The 24,538-nt window shown below is 40.9% G+C and overlaps 1 protein-coding gene across 1 annotated transcript in view; it reads left to right on the top strand.

Annotated features, from left to right (window-relative positions):
• The window catches only part of aatf (apoptosis antagonizing transcription factor), a 129,461-nt gene that overhangs the window by 2,638 nt on the left and 102,285 nt on the right, over positions 1-24,538 (top strand). Inside the window, exons 2-4 of the mRNA XM_069911760.1 lie at positions 13,846-14,028; positions 15,120-15,431; positions 18,199-18,336. Of these exons, the coding sequence (XP_069767861.1) occupies positions 13,846-14,028; positions 15,120-15,431; positions 18,199-18,336 (633 nt within the window). The remainder of the gene's footprint in view (positions 1-13,845; positions 14,029-15,119; positions 15,432-18,198; positions 18,337-24,538) is intronic.

Genomic DNA, 24,538 nt, shown 5'->3' with positions numbered 1-24,538 from the left:
GAATTGCAGATTTATCAATCTTGAGGACTGATTAATTTTATGGTTTAATGTTGAAATACTGTATATTGTAACAAGATGTTTACGTTTCAACCATACCAGTGATGCAAAATTTTAGGTTTATTTGGCTGTACATGCAAGAGGATAGATTTCTAATATTAAAAGTGTGCAGATACATTTGTTAATTATTTAAGAGGTTTTCCTATTTGTGTAAAAAAAATTTAATGCTTGGGCTTTCTGTAAGAAAACCTAAAAATTCAAAGGAAAGATTTTAAAATAACTTTCTTCTATGAAATGCTATCAAGTCCTGAACACCTAAACTCCTAAAAGTTTGGAGCCAATTAATTAAGTTTCTTGTAACATTGGGAGACAAAATAGAAAACTTTACAGCAAGGCCTCTCACAAGAGTGAGAATAAGGTCAAATTAAACTGTTAGAATCAATTAGGTCTTTTTTACATGGAACTTGAGTGATTTTTTTTTCCATTTTGAAGTGTCTCCCCACCTTCTGGAGTGTCCGTTCGCACAGGAATGACCAGAACTCCAAATATCCCTACCACACTGTGAGTTTAGACAGAATACCTGAAATGCGGTATTTAAGGAGGCTGGGGTACATGTTCATTGTCCCAACGAGAACCTCTGCCTTAAACCTATGTCCTGTCATTCCCGGTTTTGCCCTACTCTGGGCAAAAGACGCTCTATCTTCTCAAGATTTTGTACACCTCTATGAGATCACCAATTATTCTGAGCTCCAAGGAACTAAGCCCTAGCCTGCACACACTCCCCCCTATAGCTCAGGTACCTGACTCCTGGCAACATCCTTGTAAATCATCTCTGCACTCTTTCCAGCTTGACTATGTCGTTCCTATACCATGGTGACCAAAAGTGATCACAGTATTTCAAATTGGCCTCAACTCACCTTATTTCAGTTGCAACACGACTTTCCAACTTCTATACTTGGCTGATGAATGCAAACACACACGTATTACGAATAAACAGTTTAAAATACAAATGACGGTGCAAAATGTAGAATAATTTGGAAAAATAAAATCAGTATCAAAATCCTTAATAATGTAAAGTTCACTTTAATCAGGTCATTCCCGTAACTTACAAAATTTAAGTTCGAACCCTGGTCGCTACCACTGTAACAGCATTGAGCTAACTATGCTGCCATCATAATTAACCTACCCCTCCCCCAACTTTACAAATTAATATAAAGATAAAGACTCTTTCTAGGCAGGGATAGTGAGACACTTTGGGAGAGTCGCCCCAGTAGAATCGATTGGCTCTTCGTCCTGGGCAACGCCATTTTATTCAAGCACAACTTTATTTAAACAGCTGCTGCGGGCGGGGCATGACTGTGGCACTCCACTGGCTTAATGTTTGCTCCCATCTTCGCCAAGGGGTTTTGTGTGGCTTCAGAATACATTTACAATTTGAAATTTTTATTTACATTTCCATTTTTAAAATTTATTCTTGTTCATTTAAATCGATTTATTTATTTCCTGGAGTGTTTTCGTCATTGCTTGGGGTTGCTGGTTCCTTGGAATTCCAGATACTGCAGATTTCACTGTGCTTGTGTACCTGTACTTCGAGATCCTTCTGCTCCACAGCACTTTGGTGCTGAGAGAGCATCCAGACTCTTCCAGTTGTGTGATTGCTTCCTCTGTGTCTGGCTGAGAGGATATACTTGACTTAATATCCCATTTGAACAATAATTCACTGGAGAGTTGGCAGCAAGCTTATTTTTCTAAAGAAGTAGAAGAATGAAGGGTAATTTGATAGAGGTATTTAAAATTATGAGGGGAATAGAAAGAGTAAATGTAGATGGGCGTTTTCCATTGAGGGTGGATGAGATTCAAACAAGAGGACATGGGTTAAGGGTGAAAGGAGGAACTTCTTCACTCAGAGCAGTGGAAGTGTGGAATGAGCTTCTAGCTGAAATGGTAGATGCGGGCTTGATTTTGACATTTAAGGGAAATTTGGACAGGTATATGGATGGGAGAGGAATGGAAGGCTATGGACTGAGTGTAGGTCAGTGGGACTTGGCAAGACCAAGTGGTTTGGCACAGACTAGAGGGGCCGAGGTGGCCTGTTTCTATGCAGTAATTGTTCTGTGGTTCTAAGTTGATTTATCAGAGTTCACCTGTTACATCCCAAGTTATGTGATTTACTTGGACTTTTTGGATCAAACTATTTGCAAATTAAATCTAAGAAGAGTTAAAGATGGCAAATTAAAGCCGCGTGTTTCTAGTTGCATATTTTATAATATTTATAGTAGCAGTGGATCACAGAACTAAAAGAATTAAACTAGCTTCAATATATAATGAAAATTTAGGACGGTTGGGGCTGTGCCAGGTCATAATTTCTAACTGTAATTTCCACTAATGTGATTTTCATGATGGTGGACCATATTCTCTGGAGAGATTTGGAAGGCACTTTCAATAAGGAGATGGGAAGCACTAAAGTGCCCTTTGTGTTAACAATGGTGCTGACAAAATGTGATAAATGGAATTTTTATTCTTCCATAAACAGAATATTTGATTGTAAGGTTTTGAATATTAAATTAAACCTAATCAGGACTCATTTTTCACCGGTGGTGTACACCGATTTTGTGCACTTTAATATAAAAGAGCGTTACATTAAGTTTTCCCTGTGTTTCTCCATTTGATCTCTCCTTCAATTATGGCACATTCGACTCTTAGTTGTATTTCAGGGTCTAATTTTTGGTTAGTACTTCGCTTAATGTCTTGAAGGCAAGTACAAAGTCGCCTTTCAAAAAAATGTGAAGGACAGTTCCTTGTACTTGTGTTCACAGCTTTTCTGCTCAACTCTGTCTGTCATATTAGAAATCCTCATCTTTATTTTTAATTTCTATCTAACTCATTTTTTTTAATTTTGAGAATTCCTGATAGTTTTTTTTGGGAAGTGTTGGACAGCAGAAAAATTTTGATATATGGTGAGGACCTGACATCAGGTGCTAATTTAGTAGAAAAGCATCACCTAACGGTACTGTTGCAGAATTCAAAATTGGATTTCTATTTGCATTTTCATTGATTTGATGCTGCTCTGTTATCACATTTGTGTACAATATGTTGCACTGGCTACTTCATAAATACTCACCAATGATTATAGGAGATGTAATAATTCATCATTTTGCGTTCATCCATGAGGGCATTTAATGGGCCTTATGATTCCCAGATATGACAGATAACAATTTACTGTTGAGAAATTTATAGATGAAAACATTTTTATTATCGAAGTTCTTTATTTCCAAGAGGCCTTGCAGGCACTGCTGACTTACTTGCATCACTTAAATTTATTTGAACAGTATTTCTGAAACTTGATTCTGGCAATATTTCCATGCGATTCTAAAGCTCTCATTTTGTACCTTATAAACCAGGCAAAGCTGCTCTTAGCAACTTCATGTACCTAAACATTTCGAAACTAATTTTGCATAAACTGCACCATCTTTAAGAGATTTGTAAATGCACATCTGTCTGTTTGTCTGTTCTCCATGCAAATCAATATGGAGCACTCTAGAAATGTCCAAAGTGGTTCAGTCGGGGTGACATTTGATGTTGAATGTCATGACCACATTGAATTTAACCTTTAAAGTTATATGAAGTTCAAAAGTTTTTTGAGCAGCTTGCACTGACTTGCATTACTCTTCATTATACAAGTATTTACGAGCACTAACTTACATTACTCTTTACTATAATTGTAGTAACATTTGATGCTGAATGTCATGACCACATTGAATTTAACCTTTAAAGTCATATGAAGTTCAAAAGTGTTTTTTGAGCAGCTTGCACTGACTTGCATTACTCTTCATTATACAAGTATTTACGAGCACTAACTTACATTACTCTTTACTATAATTGTAGTAACATTTGATGCTGAATGTCATGACCACATTGAATTTAACCTTTAAAGTCATATGAAGTTCAAAAGTGTTTTTTGAGCAGCTTGCACTGACTTGCATTTCTCTTCATTATACAAGTATTTACTAGCACTAACTTACATTAATATTTACTATAATTGTAGTAACATTTGATGCTGAATGTCATGACCACATTGAATTTAACCTTTAAAGTCATATGAAGTTCAAAAGTGTTTTTTGAGCAGCTTGCACTGACTTGCATTTCTCTTCATTATACAAGTATTTACTAGCACTAACTTACATTAATCTTTACTATAATTGTAGTAACATTTGATGCTGAATGTCATGACCACATTGAATTTAACCTTTAAAGTCATATGAAGTTCAAAAGTGTTTTTTGAGCAGCTTGCACTGACTTGCATTTCTCTTCATTATACAAGTATTTACTAGCACTAACTTACATTAATCTTTACTATAATGGTAGTAACATTTGATGCTGAATGTCATGACCACATTGAATTGAATTATGAAGTTTAAAAATAAAATTGGACTTGCACCAGGGACACCACAATTAGTTATAGTGTCATGCATCAATGTACATTGAGAGTAAAAACAAGCGGCCAAAGCAACACCAGGCCCGTCTCAGTGCTCGGGCCTCCAGACAAACAGGGAGCAGGCAGCAGAAAACTGAGGAACAATGCCAAGCCTGCCTCAGTGCTGATGCTGCCAGGTGTTGCATGAGCAGACAACAAGAGTCTGCTGAGGCAGAACAAGCAAGACTCCAACCAATGCGAACAAAAGCCACCAGTCGAAGGGCAGCACCACTTACTACAGCCAACTTGCTAAATGGTGCATTTAGTAACTCAGATGACATTGAGAATTCCTCCAGTAATGCAGTTGTCATTGGCTCCATGTCAGAGATAGGCCAACATTATGGAGCAAATGAGTGGAAAGGTCAAATGCCATTGAAAATGTTCCAATGGAAAATTTAGCATACCTCCACTGACTGAGCCTCCACAGTCATTGAAAATGCTGCTGCTCATCACCACAGCAGAGTCAAACATTTCCCAAAGATGACCAGAGTCTACAACTCAGCATTTCAGATGAATTCTTTTGGAGCCAACGACAACTGAAAGTTCTATTTTCCAGGCAACGCTGGGTATCCTGCTAAACACAATGCTGGAGAAACTCAGCAGGTCAAACGGTGTACTTTATGTAGCAAATATAAAGATACATAACCAACGTTTCGGGCTGAATCCTTCATCGAGCCATGACTACCCATCTCTAATATGTCACTGGTTGTAGCTTGAAGCTATTGTACTTGCTATTGCCAACCAGACACTGCCCTGAATATGTTACCTACCCATTTGAGATTAGGCACCCAGAATATCACACAATTCTCAAATGGTACAGAAACAGTATTGAACAAAGGACTGAGTTGTCTTGTTTAATGAGTCATGTACAAGCACCTGCTGTGGTGTGAGAATTGAGAGACATTGTCTTCTGCAACAGACTAAATTGACAGTGACAGTTTTAAAGTCAGTTAAAAATTGAAAACAATTTTAATGAACATATGCATTGTCCACTGAGTTTGTATTTGGGGTACTGCTACAAGTATATTCTAGGAAGATACAAAATGATTCTCTTTTATATTTATTAAATTTAATCCCACAACAACACCTGACAAGGTTTTGCTGTAGGAACCCATATCGGGTTCACGCTATGCCTGTGAAACTTTGAATGAAATATTAAATATTTTGTTTTCAGACATATCTGGATTCTCTCCTTCACTTTTTTTCCAAGTGCATTGCTGATTGCATTTTTGAGGATCTTTTTTTCCCTGAATTTAAATTTTATCACTTTTGCTGCCATCTTCCACCATTTTTTTTTTCAATGGTCCATTTCTACCTCTCTTTCTTGGGGGAACATTAGAATCAGTGATTGCTACGAGCTACCTGAACTGCAGTTCCTTCCACCTCGCTGTTTGTGCAGTCTCCATTCCATTATTATCAGTTTATCCTTCTCCATGACATTTGATCTGATGGTGTTACTTTCCATGGATCTTCCCTTTCCTTCAACTATGGATTCGCTTGTCATGGAAGCTGGAGCAATTGAGGGAATACAGTGGAATCCTTACAAAAAGCAGAACAGGATTACTGGCAGTTAGTTATTGCTACCAAATCCTCTATACAGAAAGAGAAGGAAAAGAAGGTAAAGGATTAGTTGTGGATGGATTATGTGAAAGCAAGAGCAAGGTGGCAATTGACAGAAAAGTGTTGGAACTTGGGTTCAGGCCATGTCCATCCCATTCCTGTTTGTTTCTCTCACAGATTTCTACCAAGGCCCAGAACCAGGGTACAATTCCTCTTGGCCTCCCTTTCTGCTCCACCCCTCTTCATATCCAAAAAATATCATTTGATGAGGCAAATGAATCTCCATTCAGAGGAAATATAACCCTCCAGATAGTCTGGGTCAATTTTCTGCAACTACTAGTACCCACTTCTTTATTGAAAACACCTTTCCTGTGTAATCACAAAAAATGTAAAACCTGTCCCCCACTCCACAGAATTCAAGGCCCCAAATAGCAGATTCCTTGCACTGCTTTTAATGAACTTCAATGGTCAATGTTCCTGGCATGGTTTGACCCACCTGGCCGGGGGGTGGGCGGTTGGAAGTAATCAAATGTAGGTTGAGCAACCTTCTTCCAGAACTTCCACCATTCTTGTTCAAAACATCATTAAACATGGGATCCATGTGGGTAAAAAAATTGGTTTGCATGTAGAAAGCAGAGAATATTAGTGGAAAGAAAGCATTCTTCCTGGATTTGTTCTAGGACCCTTGCTCTTTGTGATTTTTATAAATTTGTGGATGACATGAAGGTTGGAGGAGTTGTGGATGATGCTAAAGGTTGTCGTTAGTTACAAATGGATTTAGACAGGATGCAGAGTTGGGCGAAAAAGTGACAGATGGAGTTCAATCCAGATAAGTGTGAGGTGATGCATTTTAGAAGTACAAACCAGAAGACTGAATACAGGGTTAATGGTCGGTTATTTAAGAGTGTGGATGAATAGTGGGACCTTGGAGTCCAGATCCATACATCCTTCAAGTTTGCCATGCAGGTTAATAGGTTAGTTAAGAAGGCCTATGGGATGTTGGGCTTCATAATTAGGGGGATTGAATTCAAGAGTCAAGAGGTCATGTTGCAACCCTACAAATCTTTGGTGACACCACACTTAGAGTATTGTGTTCAGTTCTGGTCACCTTATTATAGGAAGGATGTGGAAGCTACAGAGAGGGTGCAGAGGAGATTTACCAGGACATTACCTGGATTGGAAAATGTCTTGTTTGGCAAGGTTAGCAGGGCTGGGACTTTTCTCTTTGGAGTGAAGAAGAATGAGACTAGTCTAAATGGAGGTCTAGAAGATTATGAGAAGCATAGGTAGGGTGAACAGCCAGTGCCTTTTCCTAGGGCAGGAATAGCAAACACCAGAGAACCCGTACAAAGTGAAGGGAGGGAAGTTTAGGGAGGCATCAGGGATAAATTGTCCTTACACAGGGTTGTGGGTGCCTGGAATGCCTTGATAGGGATTGTGGCGAAGGTTGAAACATTAGGGCCGTTTAAGAGACTTTTAGGCACATGGATGAAAGAAAAATAGAGGGATACAGGTACACAATCCTTTATCTGGAACCCTTGGGGGACAGTGTGTTCTGAATTTTGGATTTTTCCGGATTCCGGAAAGCCAGATTTAAGCCCACCAAATTGTGCTGCCTCATCCAGCCCTGTCGTCTCCCCGCCCGACTCGCGCTGCCTGCCTCCTGCCTGCCTGACTTGCGCTGCTGTCTCTCTCCCCACTTGCCAGATTTTGGAGCTTTCCGGATTTTAGATGTCCGGATAAAGGATCATGGTAGAGTGGGTTTAGTACTTTTTTAAAAGAAATATATGGTTCAGCACAACATCGAGGGCTGAAGGGCCTGTACTGTAGTGTCTATGTTCTATTTATTCATTCTATACTCATGACCCTGATTAGTTGTCCTTTTTTATTCCCACTCCAACTCCACCTCTTAATGTTGCAGCCAAACTCAGAACCACATCTCATCATCTGACTGGGTGTGTTGCATCTTAGCAGACTTGAGTCTGAGTTCCACAATGTCAAATAAGCAGCATTCCAGCATTTTTATTGAAGTTTTCCGGTGTTTCTTTCAGATTCCTTAAATAAATTTTTACATGATAGAGGAATTAGGGGATATGGGGAGAAGGCAGGTAGGTGGAGTTAGTCATAAATGAGATCAGCCATGATTGTATTGAATGGCGGAGCAGGCTCAATGGGCCATTTTTGGCCTACTCCTGTTTCTACTTCCTATGTTCCTTCCTCTAGGCAAGGTTGAAAGTTGACATGTATGAATCAAGAGACTCCAACTTGAAGAGGGACAACACAGCGCAAAAATCCCAGAACAGCATAAATTCTTAAGATGATGATTACTTGTCCTTAATGGGCCCCATATCTCTTGAAACATAATATTTGAATCCTTGATAGCATGTCTGATTTTTTTTTTTCTCTCTAGCGTTAAATAAAACATATTATCCCTTAGCCATTGTGAGTGTGTAGGAGGAGTATTATCTTTCCATTTAATCAAAATTGCACTTCTGGCCATCAGTGAAGTAAAACATAAAATTTGGCTTTGAATTGAAGTGACTAATACATCAACATCTTGAGATGATCCAAAAAGAGCAATTAAAGGGCAAGGTTCCAATTTTAAGTTAAGAATGAATGTTAGTGTTTGAAAGATATCTTTCCAAAATTATTCTAGGCTCGGAACTAAAGAAGCATCATCTATTTTACATTTGTCACATAAAGGATTTATGTCAGAATAAAAATGAGACAATTTAACATATGTGCTCTATGGACCACTTTGAATTTCAACAAACAGTGCCTTGCACAAAAGGAAGTAGTGTTAATCAAATTAAAAATGGAGTCCCAAACCTCATCAGAAAATAAAAGTTTCAAATCCTGCTGCCAGGCATTCTTGATTTTTAACTAATGTGTTTCTGATGTCATACCAAACCTCTGAAAACTCCTGAGGAAGTAGAGGCATTGACATGCTTTCTTCACGATGCCATTGGTAATATTGGGTGCAGGAAAGATCCTCTGACATAGTGACTCGCAAGAACCTAAATGTGCTCACCCTCTCAACCTCTGATTCCCCCAATAATCACTGGATTGTATACCTCTGGTTTTCCTTTCATGAAGCCAACAATCAGCTCCTTCGTTTTGGAGACACTGAGTGCAAGGTTGTTTGTTAGTGGTGTGCCATTCAGCCAACTTTTCAATCTCCTGTACACTGACTCATTCTCTTGAGTTATACAACCCACTACTGGTATCGTCAGCAAATTTGTAGATGGTGTACTGAGCCACACAGTCATGGTGTAAAGTGAGTAGAGCAGGGGGCTAAGAACACAGCCCTGTGGTGCTCCTGTACTGATGGAGATTGTGGAGGAGAGGTTCTTGCCAATCTTCACTAATTGTGGTCTGGAGATGAGGAAATCCATGATCCAATACACAGTGAGGTGTTAACTCCCAGGTCATGGAGTTTGCTGATCAGTTTTGAGGGGATGATGATGTTAAATGATGAAATGTAGTCGATAAAGAGCATCCTGATGAATGGATCTTGACTGTCCAGTGTTCCAGGGCTTTGTATAGAGCCACTTTGATGGCATCCATTGTAGATCCGTTGCTACGATAGGTGAACTGGAACGAACCCATGTCACGACTCAGACAGGAGTTGATCTGCTTCAACACCAGCCTTTCAAAACACTTAATCACTGTAGATGCTACTGGTCAATAGTCATCAAGAGAGGTTACTGCACTCTTCTTGGGCACCAGCAGAAGTGACACCTGTTTGAAACAGGTGGGTATCACACCCTGCTGGAGTGAGATATTGAAGATATTCATGAATACCTTGTGTAGTGCATGTCGAAAGAATCAAAGGCTTGTTGATCCAAGCCAAGACTTTTATTAACTAGAAGACTGGAGAGTATCACATGTAGGTCGACTAATCCAGAATGATCTGAGTCTGGCTAGGAGCAACCCTTTAAGACCTGTCAGTAGGTATGGCTACGCTCTCAGCCAATCACCACCATCCTATACCACAATATATACATATACACATTGGTGATAGAATCTGTACTATCACATTCACCCCTTCTTTGAGAACTGACCCCGGGGTGAATGGAGGGCTGTAATTAAAAAAAAGGGGTGGAAAAACTGGTGCAAGGTTAGGGGCTGTAACGGTTGGGGGGCCTGATCGTCTGACGTGACCGCCGTTGTGCTGGGATTGGGGTCACTGGAGTCGTGTCACTGGCGGGCTCGTAGGGTGCAGCCACTGCTTCGCTCAATTCCCCAACGACGTTGTCGACAGGCTGGCCTGAGTTGGTGGGGTGGTGCTGATCCCTCTGTTCAAGCACGTGACCTAGGGGAGAAGGATTTGGAGGAGGTTGGGTTGGGAGCACTGCTGGGTCCAATCTGGCTTGGGCTAGGTCCCTTACCGAGACTGTGTCCTCCCGCCCGTCTGGGAACTCAATGTATGCATAATGCGGGTTCACATGGAGCAGCATCACTCAGTCAACCAAAGGGTCGTTCTTTGAGTACCGGACGTGGCATCGTGGGTGGACAGGCCCGGGAACTGTGAGCCACGCTGGTGTGGTTGTTCTCGATTCAGATTTCCTCTGGAAAGAGAACATCCTTTCATGGGGGGTGGCATTGGTTGTGGTGCATAGGAGGGAGCGGATGGAGTGTAGGGCATAAGTGAGCACGTCCTGCCAGTGAGCGGTGGGGAGGCCTTTGGACCAGAAGGCAAGCATAACCGCTTTCCAGACAGTGGCATTCTCTCTTTCGACCTGTCCAATACCACGTGGGTTATAGCTGGTGGTCCTGCTTGAAGCAATACCACGCTTTAGAAGGTACTGCCGCAGCTCGGCGCTCATAAATGAGGACCCCTGGTCACTGTGGATGTACCCAAAGATAGCAAAGATGCTGTGCCAGGCCTTTATGACTAAGGAGGCGGTCATGACCAAGCAGGGCACAGCGAGCGGGAAGCGAGAATACTCGTCATGTTACAGTTGGTCAACGGTAGGGGCCCCTTGAAGTCCACGCTTAGACGTTCAAAGGTTCGGGTGGCTTTGATGAGGTGGGTGTTCTCCGGATGGAAAGAATGGGGCTTGCACTCAGTGCACATTGGGCAGGCTCGGGTCATGGAGCGAATCTCCTCGACCGTGTAGGTGAGGTTGCGAGCCTTAACAAAGTGCGTGAACCTAGTGACCCCCTGGATGACAGAGCTCCTCGAGGAGCTGGGGCTGCTGCCTGCAGCCATCTGGGGGTGTTGGCCAGTCAAAGGTAAGTGCTGGGGAGTCGCTGCTTGCAGTCGGCGGTGGTGGGGCGGACAGTCGGGCAGTTGTTGGCGGTAGCGGCGGTGAGTACCGAGTTGGTACCGTCAGTAGCGGCGGTGGGTATCAGGTCAGCACCATAGGTAGCGGCTGCGGTGGCGGGTACCTGGTCGGTGGCGGCGGGTCCCTAGTCGGTAGCGGCGGGTACTGCAGTGGGTACCTGGTCGGTAGTGGTGAAGGTGGTGGCAGCACTCGTTGAAGTCGGTCCCGGGGCCTGGTTGGTCGTTGCTCTGTGTGGGAGGTCCAAGCAGGCCAACGTCATCATGGCGAGGGTGGGCTGTACCTTGCACGCTCGGCGCCTGCGCCGTGATGTCAGGCGCTGCCACGCGGTGGAGCCCTCGCTCTCATTGGACGAGAGCTCTGAAGAAGAGCTGTTTGAATGGGAGGGTGATGGTTGGGTCTCACATGAGGCACTGTGTTTGGCGGTGGCCATTTTGGAGCGACAGACTACAGCAAAGTGGCCATTTTTAAGGCACTTGGCACTTGCTGGACACTGGGACCAGCTGTGCTTGTCCATCCCGCAGAAGTAGCACTTCGGGGTTGCATCAGGCAAGGTAGCGGCGGCCGACAGGCCATCTGTGGGCTGTGGGGTAGTAGGATTGAGGCAGGGGATCCTACTCACTTCATAGCGTGGGGTCCAGCCCTGAGAGTAAGCGTCCATACTTAGACCTCATCCTCCATTGTCTCTGCGATCCAGATCACGTCCTCTAGGTTTTCTCCCCCGTGCTCTAGCAGGCGCTGCCTTACCTCATTCTATCGGACTCCGGCCACATAAGCATCTTAAATGAGATCGTCACTGGTCTCAGCAGCAGTTCTGTCTGTGCAGGCACAGGCTCTGCCCAGTGCCCTTAGTGCTTGGAGATAAGCTATACAGGACTCACCGGGCAGTTGCCTCCTGGTCACTAGTTTGTACCGGGCGTAGACCCTGTCTACCGGTCGCTCATAGAGTCCTTTCAGCACCTTCATGGCTGCGGCATAAGTGGCTGCGTCCTGGATGCTCTCATAGACTCTTTGGGGACACCATAGACATCAATACTAGTAGTCGATAGCTCACCCAGTGCTTAAAGTCATTTGGAGCTGTTGCCGACTGCGGGTCGATGTTGAGGCGTTCTGGTCGCAGCATACGTTCCATCCCTTGAAAACTTTCTAGTTAATAAACTTGTAGTAGCCGTCAAAAGAATCAAAGGCTTGTTGATCCAAACCAAGGCTTTTATTAACTAGAAGACTGGAGCGTATCACATGTAGGTTGACCAGTCCAGAATGATCTGGATCTGGCTAGGAGCAATCCTTTAAGACCCGCCAGTAGGCGTGGCTACGCTCTCAGCCAATCTTTCTTTCTTTCTTTGGCTTAGCTTCGCGGACGAAGATTTATGGAGGGGTAATGTCCACGTCAGCTGCAGGCTCGTTTGTGGCTGACAAGTCTGATGCGGGACAGGCAGACATGGTTGCAGCGGTTGCAAGGGAAAATTGGTGGGTTGGGGTTGGGTGTTGGGTTTTTCCTCCTTTGTCTTTTGTCAGTGAGGTGGGCTCTGTGGTCTTCTTCAAAGGAGGTTGCTGCCCGCCGAACTGTGAGGCGCCAAGATGCACGGTTTGAGGCGAGATCAGCCCACTGGCGGTGGTCAATGTGGCAGGCACCAAGAGATTTCTTTAGGCAGTCCTTGTACCTCATCTTTGGTGCACCTCTGTCTCGGTGGCCAGTGGAGAGCTCGCCATATAACACGATCTTGAGAAGGCGATGGTCCTCCATTCTGGAGACGTGACCTACCCAGCGCAGTTGGATCTTCAGCAGCGTGGATTCGATGCTGTCGGCCTCTGCCATCTCGAGTACTTCGATGTTGGTGATGAAGTCGCTCCAATGAATGTTGAGGATGGAGCAGAGACAACGCTGGTGGAAGCAATCACAACCATCCTATACCACAATATATACATATACACATTGGTGATAGAATCCGTACTATCACACCTTGGTTTTCACAGATATCTTTTCTCTGCATTTAAAAAAATATAAATTTCATATTATTTATTAATGAAATGTCTTTGAACTAAAATATTTTTGGAGTTTCACCCTCCAGAAATTCAATTTGGCTGCTGAGCATTTCCATCATGTCCAAAATATTTATCCATTTTGATTAACTGGATTGTTTGACTGTGGAGGTGAAATAAACATACCTGCCCCGTGTAATAGAAATAGAAAATGTGGGAAACACTTACCAGGTCAAGCATCATGGGTAAAGGGAAAAACAGTTTATTTTAATTCTGTTTGTAATATTTTGCTTTAAAATGTCAATCCTATGGTGAAATATTGATGGAGAATAGACTGAAGGTAGGTTCGAACCCATCCACTCTCAAAATGTCAATTTCAACAGGGTGGTAAGAAATAAAACTTTAAAACATGCTATTAAAGGTATTTTATTGAACCATTTACAATGCAATGCATGTACTTTGTGTGAATTTATGGTATCTATTGTTATATTAATTTTAAAACGGAGTGCATTCTTGGTCTAAAGTTTTCTCTTTCCCTTCCAGCAACTATTGCCAAAGTCGTTGACCGGTTCAACGAGGGAGATGATAGCCTCTCATTTGACAGTAAGCTGCGGAAGCGAGCATCAGCCTTGCTGTGTGATACAGATAGGAGGTACGCTGGGAAGGCCACCTCTCGAAAGACATTGCAAGAAGAGGCCTCCGAGGAATCCTTGTCTGACACATCAGGTAGGAGGTGTTCCTGCGTTTTCCCAGTTGTAAGTAATTCTCGTAAGAAATACCACTTTGTATTATGAAATGTTTATGGACGAGTAAATGATTTATAGTTATTCTCTCTATTTCCTAGCTTGACAAAAACAAACTACAGAGAAAAGCTGTAATGAACTGGGGCTTAATTAAAAAAATACAGTAATTATTTTCAAATTTTGTTTCTGTTTTTAATTACAATATTATGGGTTTTAAATTGCTATTTTTTTAATGTAATGGGCTACATTTGGAATCTGCAAAAATAAATATGATGTAATTTGCATAGATGTTGGATCCATGTAGTTTGGGTTTTAAATATACTGTGTGATGAGTTGAACGTTTGAAGGAAGCAGCTGACGTTTAGTTGAATTGCAATGTTTACAATATTTGTAAATATCAAAAATCCTTGGATAATACAACTTTATTTTGTAATGGTATAATGATACTGTATAACTCGTGGTTTTGTCTTCTGGAGGTTGTCCAAATACCTCGCTTTAAATTTTTTTAAACCAGAAATGCGGCAGAAATTCAGTCCCTTCCGGCCCACAAGAACTGTGCTGCCCCAAATACAACAATTAACCTATAAACTCAGGTTTTTTTTGTTGGAACTACAAAAGAGAACAGAACACAATGAATCCCATTGCATTCCTCTTTGACGTATTTTGTGAATTGTCTAGTATGCAGTGTTTGTTTTAAAGATTTGGTATCAATGACTATTAATTATCTTCATGGAAACCTCCTACATTTGAAAATTTGCATTCACCATGTAACAATTTAACCTGGCAGCAGGGTTCCCACCAAATTGAGTCATCTCATTAATTTGATGGTTTCAGATTGCATAGCTGATGAAGAATTAAATTGTATGATGGCTGCCATCTTAAGGTATTGTTTAGTACTGGTCTCATCTCCAGTCTTTGCAAGTCCTTAAAGTTGAAGGACATTTTAAAATGGAAACTCTGAATTATTTTAAATGCCCTTTCAATAAGTATTTAATCATATTTCCGCTTGCAAAATATTTGCCAAACAAGCAGGCATTGAATCTCGAATCAGTTTTGTACTTTAATTATTTTTAGATGAAGAGGAAGAAATGTCAGAGGATCTGGAAAGTACAGAGGGTGAAGATGTTGAAGAAGTGAATGATGATGAACCTTTGTGCAATAAAGAGAATAAAAGCAATTTTGACTTTGAGAAAATCAAGGACTTTGAGAAATTCACAGAAGGCATGGATGATTTGGGAGAAAGTGATAGCGAAGAGGAGGAGGAGGATGAAAATGGTGATGACAGAAGTGAAGAACAGGAGAAGGACAGCTCCTCAGTAATGACTTTCTCCAAGATGAAAGTAACCGAAGAGGTTGAGAAGGGAAAATCAGTCAAAAACCAAATGGGTACGTTGATGTTCCTTTGCCAAGGCAATAAAGTACTCCTTGTGGAAAATGTATTGTCATTTTTAAAAAAAAAGCATTGTACTCTTTTTCTCCTCAACTTTTTGTTCATTTTCATTGCTTCTACCCTATTGTGTTTCACCGGAAAGAGCAGTGTAACATTTATTTGGGATTTTTAACACTTCGTTGATGCCATTGCATGCATGATCAGATGATAGGTGATTTTGTAGACAGGGGCAGGATTAATTCTATCAAGCTTCAATTTAATATTCATAATATTTGAGCATGACTGCAAACTTCCTATACTATAATGCTACTTTCCAGGAATATTTCATACATTTTGTGATATGCATAGCCTGCTGGAATTTGTGGATACACTGATGCATCCACCATGGAAAGAGAGGATTCTTCAAAAACATTACATGCACTGATTTGGGATAGAATCTGGGTGCTGGAAATGAACAAGCCTGAAAGTTTGCTGCTACTTTAGTGGCCGATTGTTCCATCAGAGAAGGAAGGAATATGGTAATAATGATAAAGAAAATATTTAAGCATTGGAATCGACACATATCAAAGTGTCTGAATTATAACTGCATCTGAGTTTTCAGGGGCATTTTTTTTTGTTTTTTATGAGCTTAAAAAAAACTTAAGCACCTGGTGATTATTGTATTGATTTAAAACGTTATATTTTTTTTCTTCCCCTTCACTCCCCAAATTTTTTAATTAAAAAAAAAAATACTAAAACTCCTGGTATCTGGCACGTACAGGGATTGGAAGATGCCAGATAAGTGTATTTTCCAGTTGCTTGAGACTTACTTTTACAATGCATTAAGAATAAACAGGTTAAAATACAAAAATATTATACTTGCATTGAAAAAACTTCACTACATGAATACATAAACCTTAAAGCTTTTTACTTTATTTTCAGTCACATTCTTTGAAAACATTTAACCGTTACTGCATCTGCAGGTTCCTCCCCCTCCAAGAGGAACAATAACATTATAGGTAATTAACCCCCCCCCCGCCAAAGTTTACAGATAAAGCCTCTGACTGGGGCAACTCTTACTAAACTGGGTGACACCATTGCTGTTTCACACAACTTTATTCAAATAGTTGCACAACCAAGGAACTCCGCTGGTTGAATATTTGCTCCCATCTTCACCAAAGATTTATGTGTTGTTCAGAGAACATTTATTTTTACAATTTTAAGCATGCATTTTTTTTTAACCAATTATTTTCTTTTTTAAAATCTTCCTTTTTTTTGCTGTTACTTGAATTTTTTTTTACTGTATTTGTGGTTGGGGTTGTATTTCAGATTCAGATTTGGAAAAATAGAAATATTACAGGCAGTTACGATGTTTGGCTGGGGTCTGCCAGTAATTCCAGTTGGGACAGAGGGTTTTATAGTTGAGCCAATTGATCATATTCTTGGTAGTTTGGTTGTCTACCACAAACTCCTGTAGGCCAGTGAATCCTTAATTCGCTGAAACATGCCTTAAACCAAGGAAGATGGTTGTGTTTGTTTGAGGCCTATCCCAAGATGTCAATGAATGCATTTCTAAGATAAATTGCCTTCAGCTCTTGCATTGAATGATCATTTGTCCATTATAATGAAAATGATAGGATTGTTCAAAGACAACTGATGAACCTTGAATTCCATTTCAAACTCCTGAGACAAGGAATTTGCAACCACAAAAAAGTAAAGCCTGAAAAACACCAGGGCCTGACTAATGTAAAAGTAACTTTTGTACCACACTACTGCGAAATAACGGACAACTTTCAGAAAAGGCAAATCTGATAATTTTCCCTTGATCTTCTTTGCTGAGTCTCCCAGAGACCATGAAGTTATTATAGCTACATCTTCGCTACTGCTTAAACTTGATGGAGAATATTTTTGACACTCTTTATATGGGTTTTAATGGTGATAAAATTTAATTGCAACCAAAAGTTCTGATCAGGAAGAAAATTGTAATTATTGATGGAATATTTTAATCCCCCTCTTTTAAGCATAATTTTTGAAGTATCACTTTTTATGCATTTCCTGATTCTGAACTATTCAGTCTAATTGATGTACTTTATCCATGTTTTGGATATCAGCTAAAGTAGTAATGTTGATTCTTAAAAATGCAAATGTTGGGATATTTATCCACATAAGCCAAGTCTTTATGGCGACGAGATTAAATTTAAAAGTGAAATTGTTACAAAGCTTAATGATTGCCTTGCCCTATTAAAATACAAGTCTGGGCAATACATTCCTGGTCGAACACTCTGGTGCAGGCTCAGCTTTACTCCTTAAGGGAAAGCAACATTATTTGCACCTTTTTAGCAGGTATCAATGGATACAAGTTGGGTGTGACACCACTTTCACCATCCTTGATAGGCTTTGGTTCAACCTTCTCTGCTGATAAACGGACAGGTGTTAGTTGGATGGGAGATTAAACCATTTCCTTCTTGGTAATATTTAATACCTTTCCTAAGTAGCTTCAGTTAGATTGGGAAACAGAGTGAAATCTTAAAAGACTTTGGGAAGTTTAGAAGAAATATTATTAATAGTATACCAAATTATATTGAGCAATAACTTTATTGTACATTTTAACGTGATGGAGACTGCAATTTTTTAAACTATATTGTGTCTTATCCTTCATCCAATTAATTGATTGCATTTCTATCAACTCAACCCACTCTCCGACCCAATTCAGTGTTGCTTAAATATTGATGAGAAATATTGTAGTGGAAACAAGTAAAATAATTTGCATTCTCTCTTTTAAAGTTTTATGGGATCAACTACTTGAAGGAAGAATCCTACTGCAGAAAGCTCTTGTGACTGCCAATACTCTTCCACAGCCAGATTCTATGCCTTCTTTCAAAAAGAATGGTGGACCAGAACTTGCAGCTGCTTTGAAGGACAGTAAGTTGTATATAACTTTTTATGTTGTAAGCATGTACGTGACAACTCCAGAATGCGTATATTGTCACGTCACAGACCAGCAGCAATAGAAATTCACCAAGACAGTTTTATTTTTAAAACAATATATTTATTAATAATTACTAATACTATAACATCTTACTTAAATCTACCCCAATTATGCGCGAATATACTTATGTGTGTATGTGTGTGATCAGACTGCTGAAAACTCTTGGATCCTTGTCGAGTTGCTTCTAGAGAAATACCCTTTCGTACAAATGATTGTCACAACTCCCCTTGCGCGGGGGGAAAGAAACGTGTGGCTTTCATGATGCTTCAAAACCCAGGCAGGCATGGGTCAGTCGAAATGGCCATCACAATGGTCACGATCCATTGCAGGAATTCTCCTGTTTCCTTCACTCAGATATGGGTCAATCAATGATCACGGTGGTTCAGTAATTCACCTGACAAGGAGAATCAGAAGAAATGTCCATTTCCACATAGTCATTCCACCTCTATGTTTATCAGATGGTTGGTTGATCAATACTGAATCCTGTTTCTTTGTGTCCCAATTGCATGATTCTCTCTCACCATCTGTTTTTCCTGAATAAACAACCATTGTTCTTTAGTTCTTCCAGAGTATCAACTTTTGTTTATAGTCAATATTTGCCGGTGTCACTCCATCTAATTAAAAGCTGTGAATGGTTGCAGCTTGCACTAATCCTTAAAAATGACAGTCACACTAAATGAAATGTGAACTTGTAATAATATCCATTATTATGTGGGTATTTATTAAAATTTTTTGGGTAATTATTCGATGTCCAGCATACTTCATAATGAGAAAACATGCATTGGACTTTTTTTTCTTATTCTACTGTTTACCTTTGGTTCAAGTGCCAAATCTTCCATTATCAACTTTGGTTTCAAATCATTCTTTATCATATTGCATGTGTCCTCCTTGTGTTACTTAACTTTTCAGCTAAGATAGCAAACTCTAAATTGTTTAGCATTAATAGAAAGAAATGGGTTACAAGAAATTAAAAAAAAGATTCTAAATAATTATTTAATTAATAATTAACAAATAATTAATGTTGTAAACAAAATCTCTTCATAAAGCTTTAATCAGTCTATCGTGTCAGTAAATTAGCCAATGACATTCTGTTCTTAAAAAGGTTAATTTTACATAAATCATAGTCCGCAGTGATGATACAATGAACAATACACTTTTACTTAAGGCATCCAAATTTCTTTTGATTTAGCACCTCTGCCATGGTCAAATAAAGCAAAGCTCTGCTTTTAATTTTGAGTGTTGAGATTGGATAAATGGAAAAGTAGGACTTTAGTAATTTGGCATTTTGATTGATGTATACATTGTGTTGAAAGAAGGTGATTGGAAGGGTCAAACTGCATAATAATTATTTCACCTTGTTTGCAAAATGCATGTTGTTAACTTATTTAATGAGTTACATTACAAGCTGTGGAAAGTGCCATGTTTCATTACCAGCCAGGAATGCAATATCATTACAGAGGTATTGCAGAATAAACAGTTGGTGCTTGAACTCGTCAAATTAGTCAACTGTGTCCAATAATAAAAACAGCATGCATTGCAACTGAAACTGTATTGTGAGGTAAACCATTGTTGTATAATTGTGACTAAATTGCCAAATGGTGATATGAAAAACCATTTCTGCAACAATATAATTTGACGTGTTATGAACAGACCTATTTTGCACCTGGGGCCTCCTTTAATGCTTTTCTATACATCTTTGTGACTCAATTTTCAAATTGTATTTCACAACTTAAACTGGTTTCCTGCATATGCAATACAAATTTATTCAGTATGGACCTGATAAATCCAAAGATGTTTCAATCACGGGAACAAGGCTTACCGTTAAATAGGTGCAAGCGCGTTGTGCATTTTCACCTTGGAGGAGCTTTACAAATGTAGGGGCACATTCAGTCACATTTCAAAAGCTAAACTATCTCAACTGCAGTAAATTCAACCAGAATTTGTTGTTATCAAAATTCTAGAATCTGAAATAGAATTCAAAAGTGGTTCACACTTGAATTTAAAGGAATTGAGCTGTCTGTATTCACACTTTGTGTAATGCCAGAAATTGTTTTGTCTGATACCTGGATGTGCAACATTGTGTGTTCTGTGTACCTTTTCGTTTGGTTAGATGGTTGCTCAAAGCTCTTTGATCTCGATGACTTTTTGAAAGAGAGAGGGAGAGCACATGTGAAGTGGTGGGATCAATTTTAACATTTAAGAATATGGACAGTTACATGGATGGGAGAGGTATGGACTGGGTGCAGATCAATAGGACTCGGGGGTGGGGGGGGGGAAAAATGGTTCGGCACAGACTAGAGGGGCCGGGGCCGGGGCCGGGGCCGGGGCCGGGGCCGGGGCCGGGGCCGGGGCCGGGGCCGGGGCCGGGGCCGGGGCCGGGGCCGGGGCCGGGGCCGGGGCCACCTGTTACTGTGCTGTAATGGTTTTATGGCTCTATGTTTTAAAATGGATGGACCAACTTGTGTTCACCTAACACCTTGTATTACTTGAAATTTCACCACCAAATCTCTGCAAGCTACTCTTGGGCAACCTCATCCTGGAGTCTGTCAGTAATGGTAATGTGGTGCCAAGCATTTGTAGTCAGTGTTGTTCAGTGTCATTTAAGAAAATTGGTAAAAACTGAAGTAAGTATTTTCAACATCATTATATGTTTCAATAGTTCACTGCAAAAACAAAGTTAGAAATTATGTGGGGGGGAAAAAAAAGGATTTTGCTTCACCATTTAAAATTCCCCAGGAAACAGAAGGTCCGAAATGCTGCACAATGTCAGGTCTGACATAGAATGGGAGAGGATTTTCTGTTCCTTCACTTTGTAGCATAATATTAGATGATCCCACCGTCTGGCCTCTGCTACTGGATTTCATTTGCTTTAAAAAACACCAGGAAAGGTAGGTGTTTGGTTGTTTCTCATTGGGAACTGCGAGAGCAGGACATGGAACGAGAAGAAGAGCGTTTAAAAAGTACCAGGAAAGGTCGGCTCTTGTTTAAATTTCTCCATTTGGTTAATTAGCTGTAAGAGAAGGCAAGTTCAAGCAGAGCGGCTATTGTGCGAGTGACCCAGTGTGAGTGAAGAGTTGAGGCTGAGGTGAGAAGAAGCCAGTAGGTAGGGTAAGTTTTTCCTTTCGCTATTGCTGATTTGGTAGCTCGTAGTACAGTGCAGGATTGATGACAGCGTATGATATCCTGTAGGATATGGGAATTCATGGAATCTAAGGATTGTGCAGCTGACTATACCTGTGGGAAGTGCAGCCATCTCCAGCTCCTAAAAAAACTATCTTAAGGAACAAGAACTGGAGTTCGATAAACTGAGGATCATCCGAGAGGCTGAGCAAGTCACATACAAGATTTTTCAGCAGGTGATTACAAGAAGAGCACAGGATTTGGATAGTAGATAGGAGAACAGCAAGAGAGATGGGGAAGAAAGAAGCCATTAGCCTCAGCAACATGCTGCTGAGGGGAATTATCTATCTGGGCAAGGCAGCAGCCAGACCAATAGGATTCTCAGAAGGGAAGAGTGAAGTCGGATAGAGTGATAGTCAGAGAGTACTTAATAGCTAGAGGAACAGATAGAGAATCTTCAGCCACGAGAGAGACTCTAGGATAGTGTGTTGCCTCCCAGGTGCTTGGGTCCATTATATCTCTGAGCAGATTCTTAAAGGGGAGGGTGCTCAGCTAGAGGTTGTAGTACATATTGGTAACATTGACCTAGGCAGGAGTGGGGTAGAGGTCCTGTAAAGTAAATTTTGGGAGTTTGGAAAGATGATCTCCAAGGTGGTCATCTCTGCATTACTCCTGGTACCACGAGGTATGGAAGGTCAGAACAGGAAAATGAAGCAGACAAATAAGAAGCTGAGGATATGGTGCAAGGGGCATGGTTTCACATTCTTGGACCATTGGAACCTTTTCTGGGGAAGGGGTGACCTGTACAAGTGGGAAGGTGGCATCTGAACTGGAGTGGAACTAATACCCTAGCAAGAAGGTTTGCTAATGCTGTTTAAGGGTGGGGGATGGGGGGGGTCAACAAGATTCACAGGATGGTGGGAACCAAAGTGAAGAGGCAGTGGTTGACACACAAGTAGGAAACTAGTAAGGAGTTTGTATGGAGGAACAAGTAGATAGGTCAAAATTGCAGCCACTAGCATGGGTTGCAATGCAACTGAGACACGAGAATAAAAAAAAGTGACAAATACAGTATTTAAATGTGCACAGCAAAAAAAAAATGGATGTAGTACAGCTACAGATTGGCAAATAAAATGTAATGGCCATCACGGAATTGTGACTGAAGGATGGATGCCATTGGGAGCTGAATGTCCAATGATACACAGTGTATCAAAAGGATAGGCAGATAAGCGAAGTGGGTGGTGGGAGTGTCGAATGAGCTTCCAGCTGAAGTGGTAGATGCAGGCTCGATTTAAACATTTAAGGGAAATTTGGACAGGGGTATGGAAGGCTATGGACTGAATGCATTTCAGTGATATGAGGCAAGAAAAATTGGTTCGGCACAGACTAGAGGGGCCGAAGTAGCTGCAATTGTTCTATGCTTAGCCTGACATCATTAATTTGCAAAGATGTTGGAGTTGATTGTCAAGGATGAAGTTATGGAGTACTTGGAGAAATATGACAAGATAGACCCAAGACAGCATGCTTTCCTTAAGGGCAAATCTTGCTTGACAAACCTATTGGAATTCTGTGAAGAAGAACTGATGAAGGGTGGGACGATTGGCGTTGTGGTTAGTACAACACCTTTACAGTGCCAGTGATCGGGACCAGATTGGGGTTTAAGTCCAGTGCTGTCTGTAAGGAGTTTGTATGTTCTCCCCATATCTGCGTGGGTTTTCTTCAGGGGCTCTGGTTTCCTCCCACTGTTCAAAGGAGGAATGTAGGCTAATAGGGTGTAAATTGGGTGACATGGACTCATGGGGCGAAATGGCCGGTTCCTGTGCTGTATGTCTAAATTAAAAATTTAAATGACAAGCAGGCGAGATAAAGGATATTCCACGAATGTTGTGTATTTGGATTTTCAAAAGACTTTTAACAGGGTGCCATGAATTAGGCTATTTAACAAGATAAGAGCCCATGGTATAACAGGAAACTAGCATGTGTACAGCTGGTTTGATTGGCAGAAAACAGAGAGTTGGAATACAGGGATCATACTTAGTTGGCTGCCAATTGCTCATGGTGTTCCACAGGAGCCAATGCTATGGCTACTTATTTTATGTGGTCCATCAGTGTTAGATTATGGAATGAATGGCTTTGTGGCAAAGTTTACCAATGAAATGAAGATAGGTGGAGGATCAGGTAGTGTTGAGGAAACAGGGATGCTCCAGAAGGATTTGGACAGATTATGAGAATGGGTAGAGAAGTGGACAAGGAAATAGAATGTCGGAAAATGTCATCATGCACTTTGGTAGAAGAAATAAGTGAGCAGACTATTTTCTAAATCGGTAGAAAATTGAGAATTCCCAGATGCAAAAGGATTTGGGGATCTTCATACAGGATGCCCTGAAGGTAAATTTCAGGCTGAGTTAGAGATGAAGAAAGCAAATGCAATGCTGGAATTCATTTCAAGAGGAATAGAGGACAAGAGCAGGGATGTGATGATGAGGTTGATGTTGAAACCTCACCTGGAATATTGTGAGCAGTTTTGGATTTAAGGATGTGCTAGTGTTGGAGAGGGTTCAGAGGAGGTTCACAAGGATGATTCCTGGAAAAAAAAGGGGGTTTTCATATGTGGGCTCTTGGCCTTTACTCATTGGAATTTAGGAGAATGGTGGCGGGGGGAGGGGGATTTTGTGGAAACATTTTTAATGTTGAAAGGCATGGACAGAATAGATGTTGAAAGTTTGTATCCCATGGTGAGAGAGTCTAAGACAAGAGCGCACAACTTCTCAGGATGGAAGTCTTCCACTTAATTTTAATTTAGGCATACAGCACGGTAACAGGTCATTTCAGCCCATAAGTTCATGCCACCCAATTTATACCCAATTGACCGACACCCCTGGTACGTTTTTAACGGTGGAAGGAAATTAGAGCCCCTGGAGAAAGCCCATGCAGACACAGGGAGAGTGTACAAACTCCTTACAGCACGGGATTCGAACCCTGGTCCTGATACTGGCGCTGTAAAGCATTGCGCTA

This window comes from Narcine bancroftii, chromosome 14, assembly GCF_036971445.1.
Source record: "Narcine bancroftii isolate sNarBan1 chromosome 14, sNarBan1.hap1, whole genome shotgun sequence".
NCBI lineage: Eukaryota > Metazoa > Chordata > Chondrichthyes > Torpediniformes > Narcinidae > Narcine > Narcine bancroftii.
The sequence above is the reverse complement of the archived record's forward strand: the minus strand, read 5'-3'. Positions and strand labels throughout refer to the sequence as shown.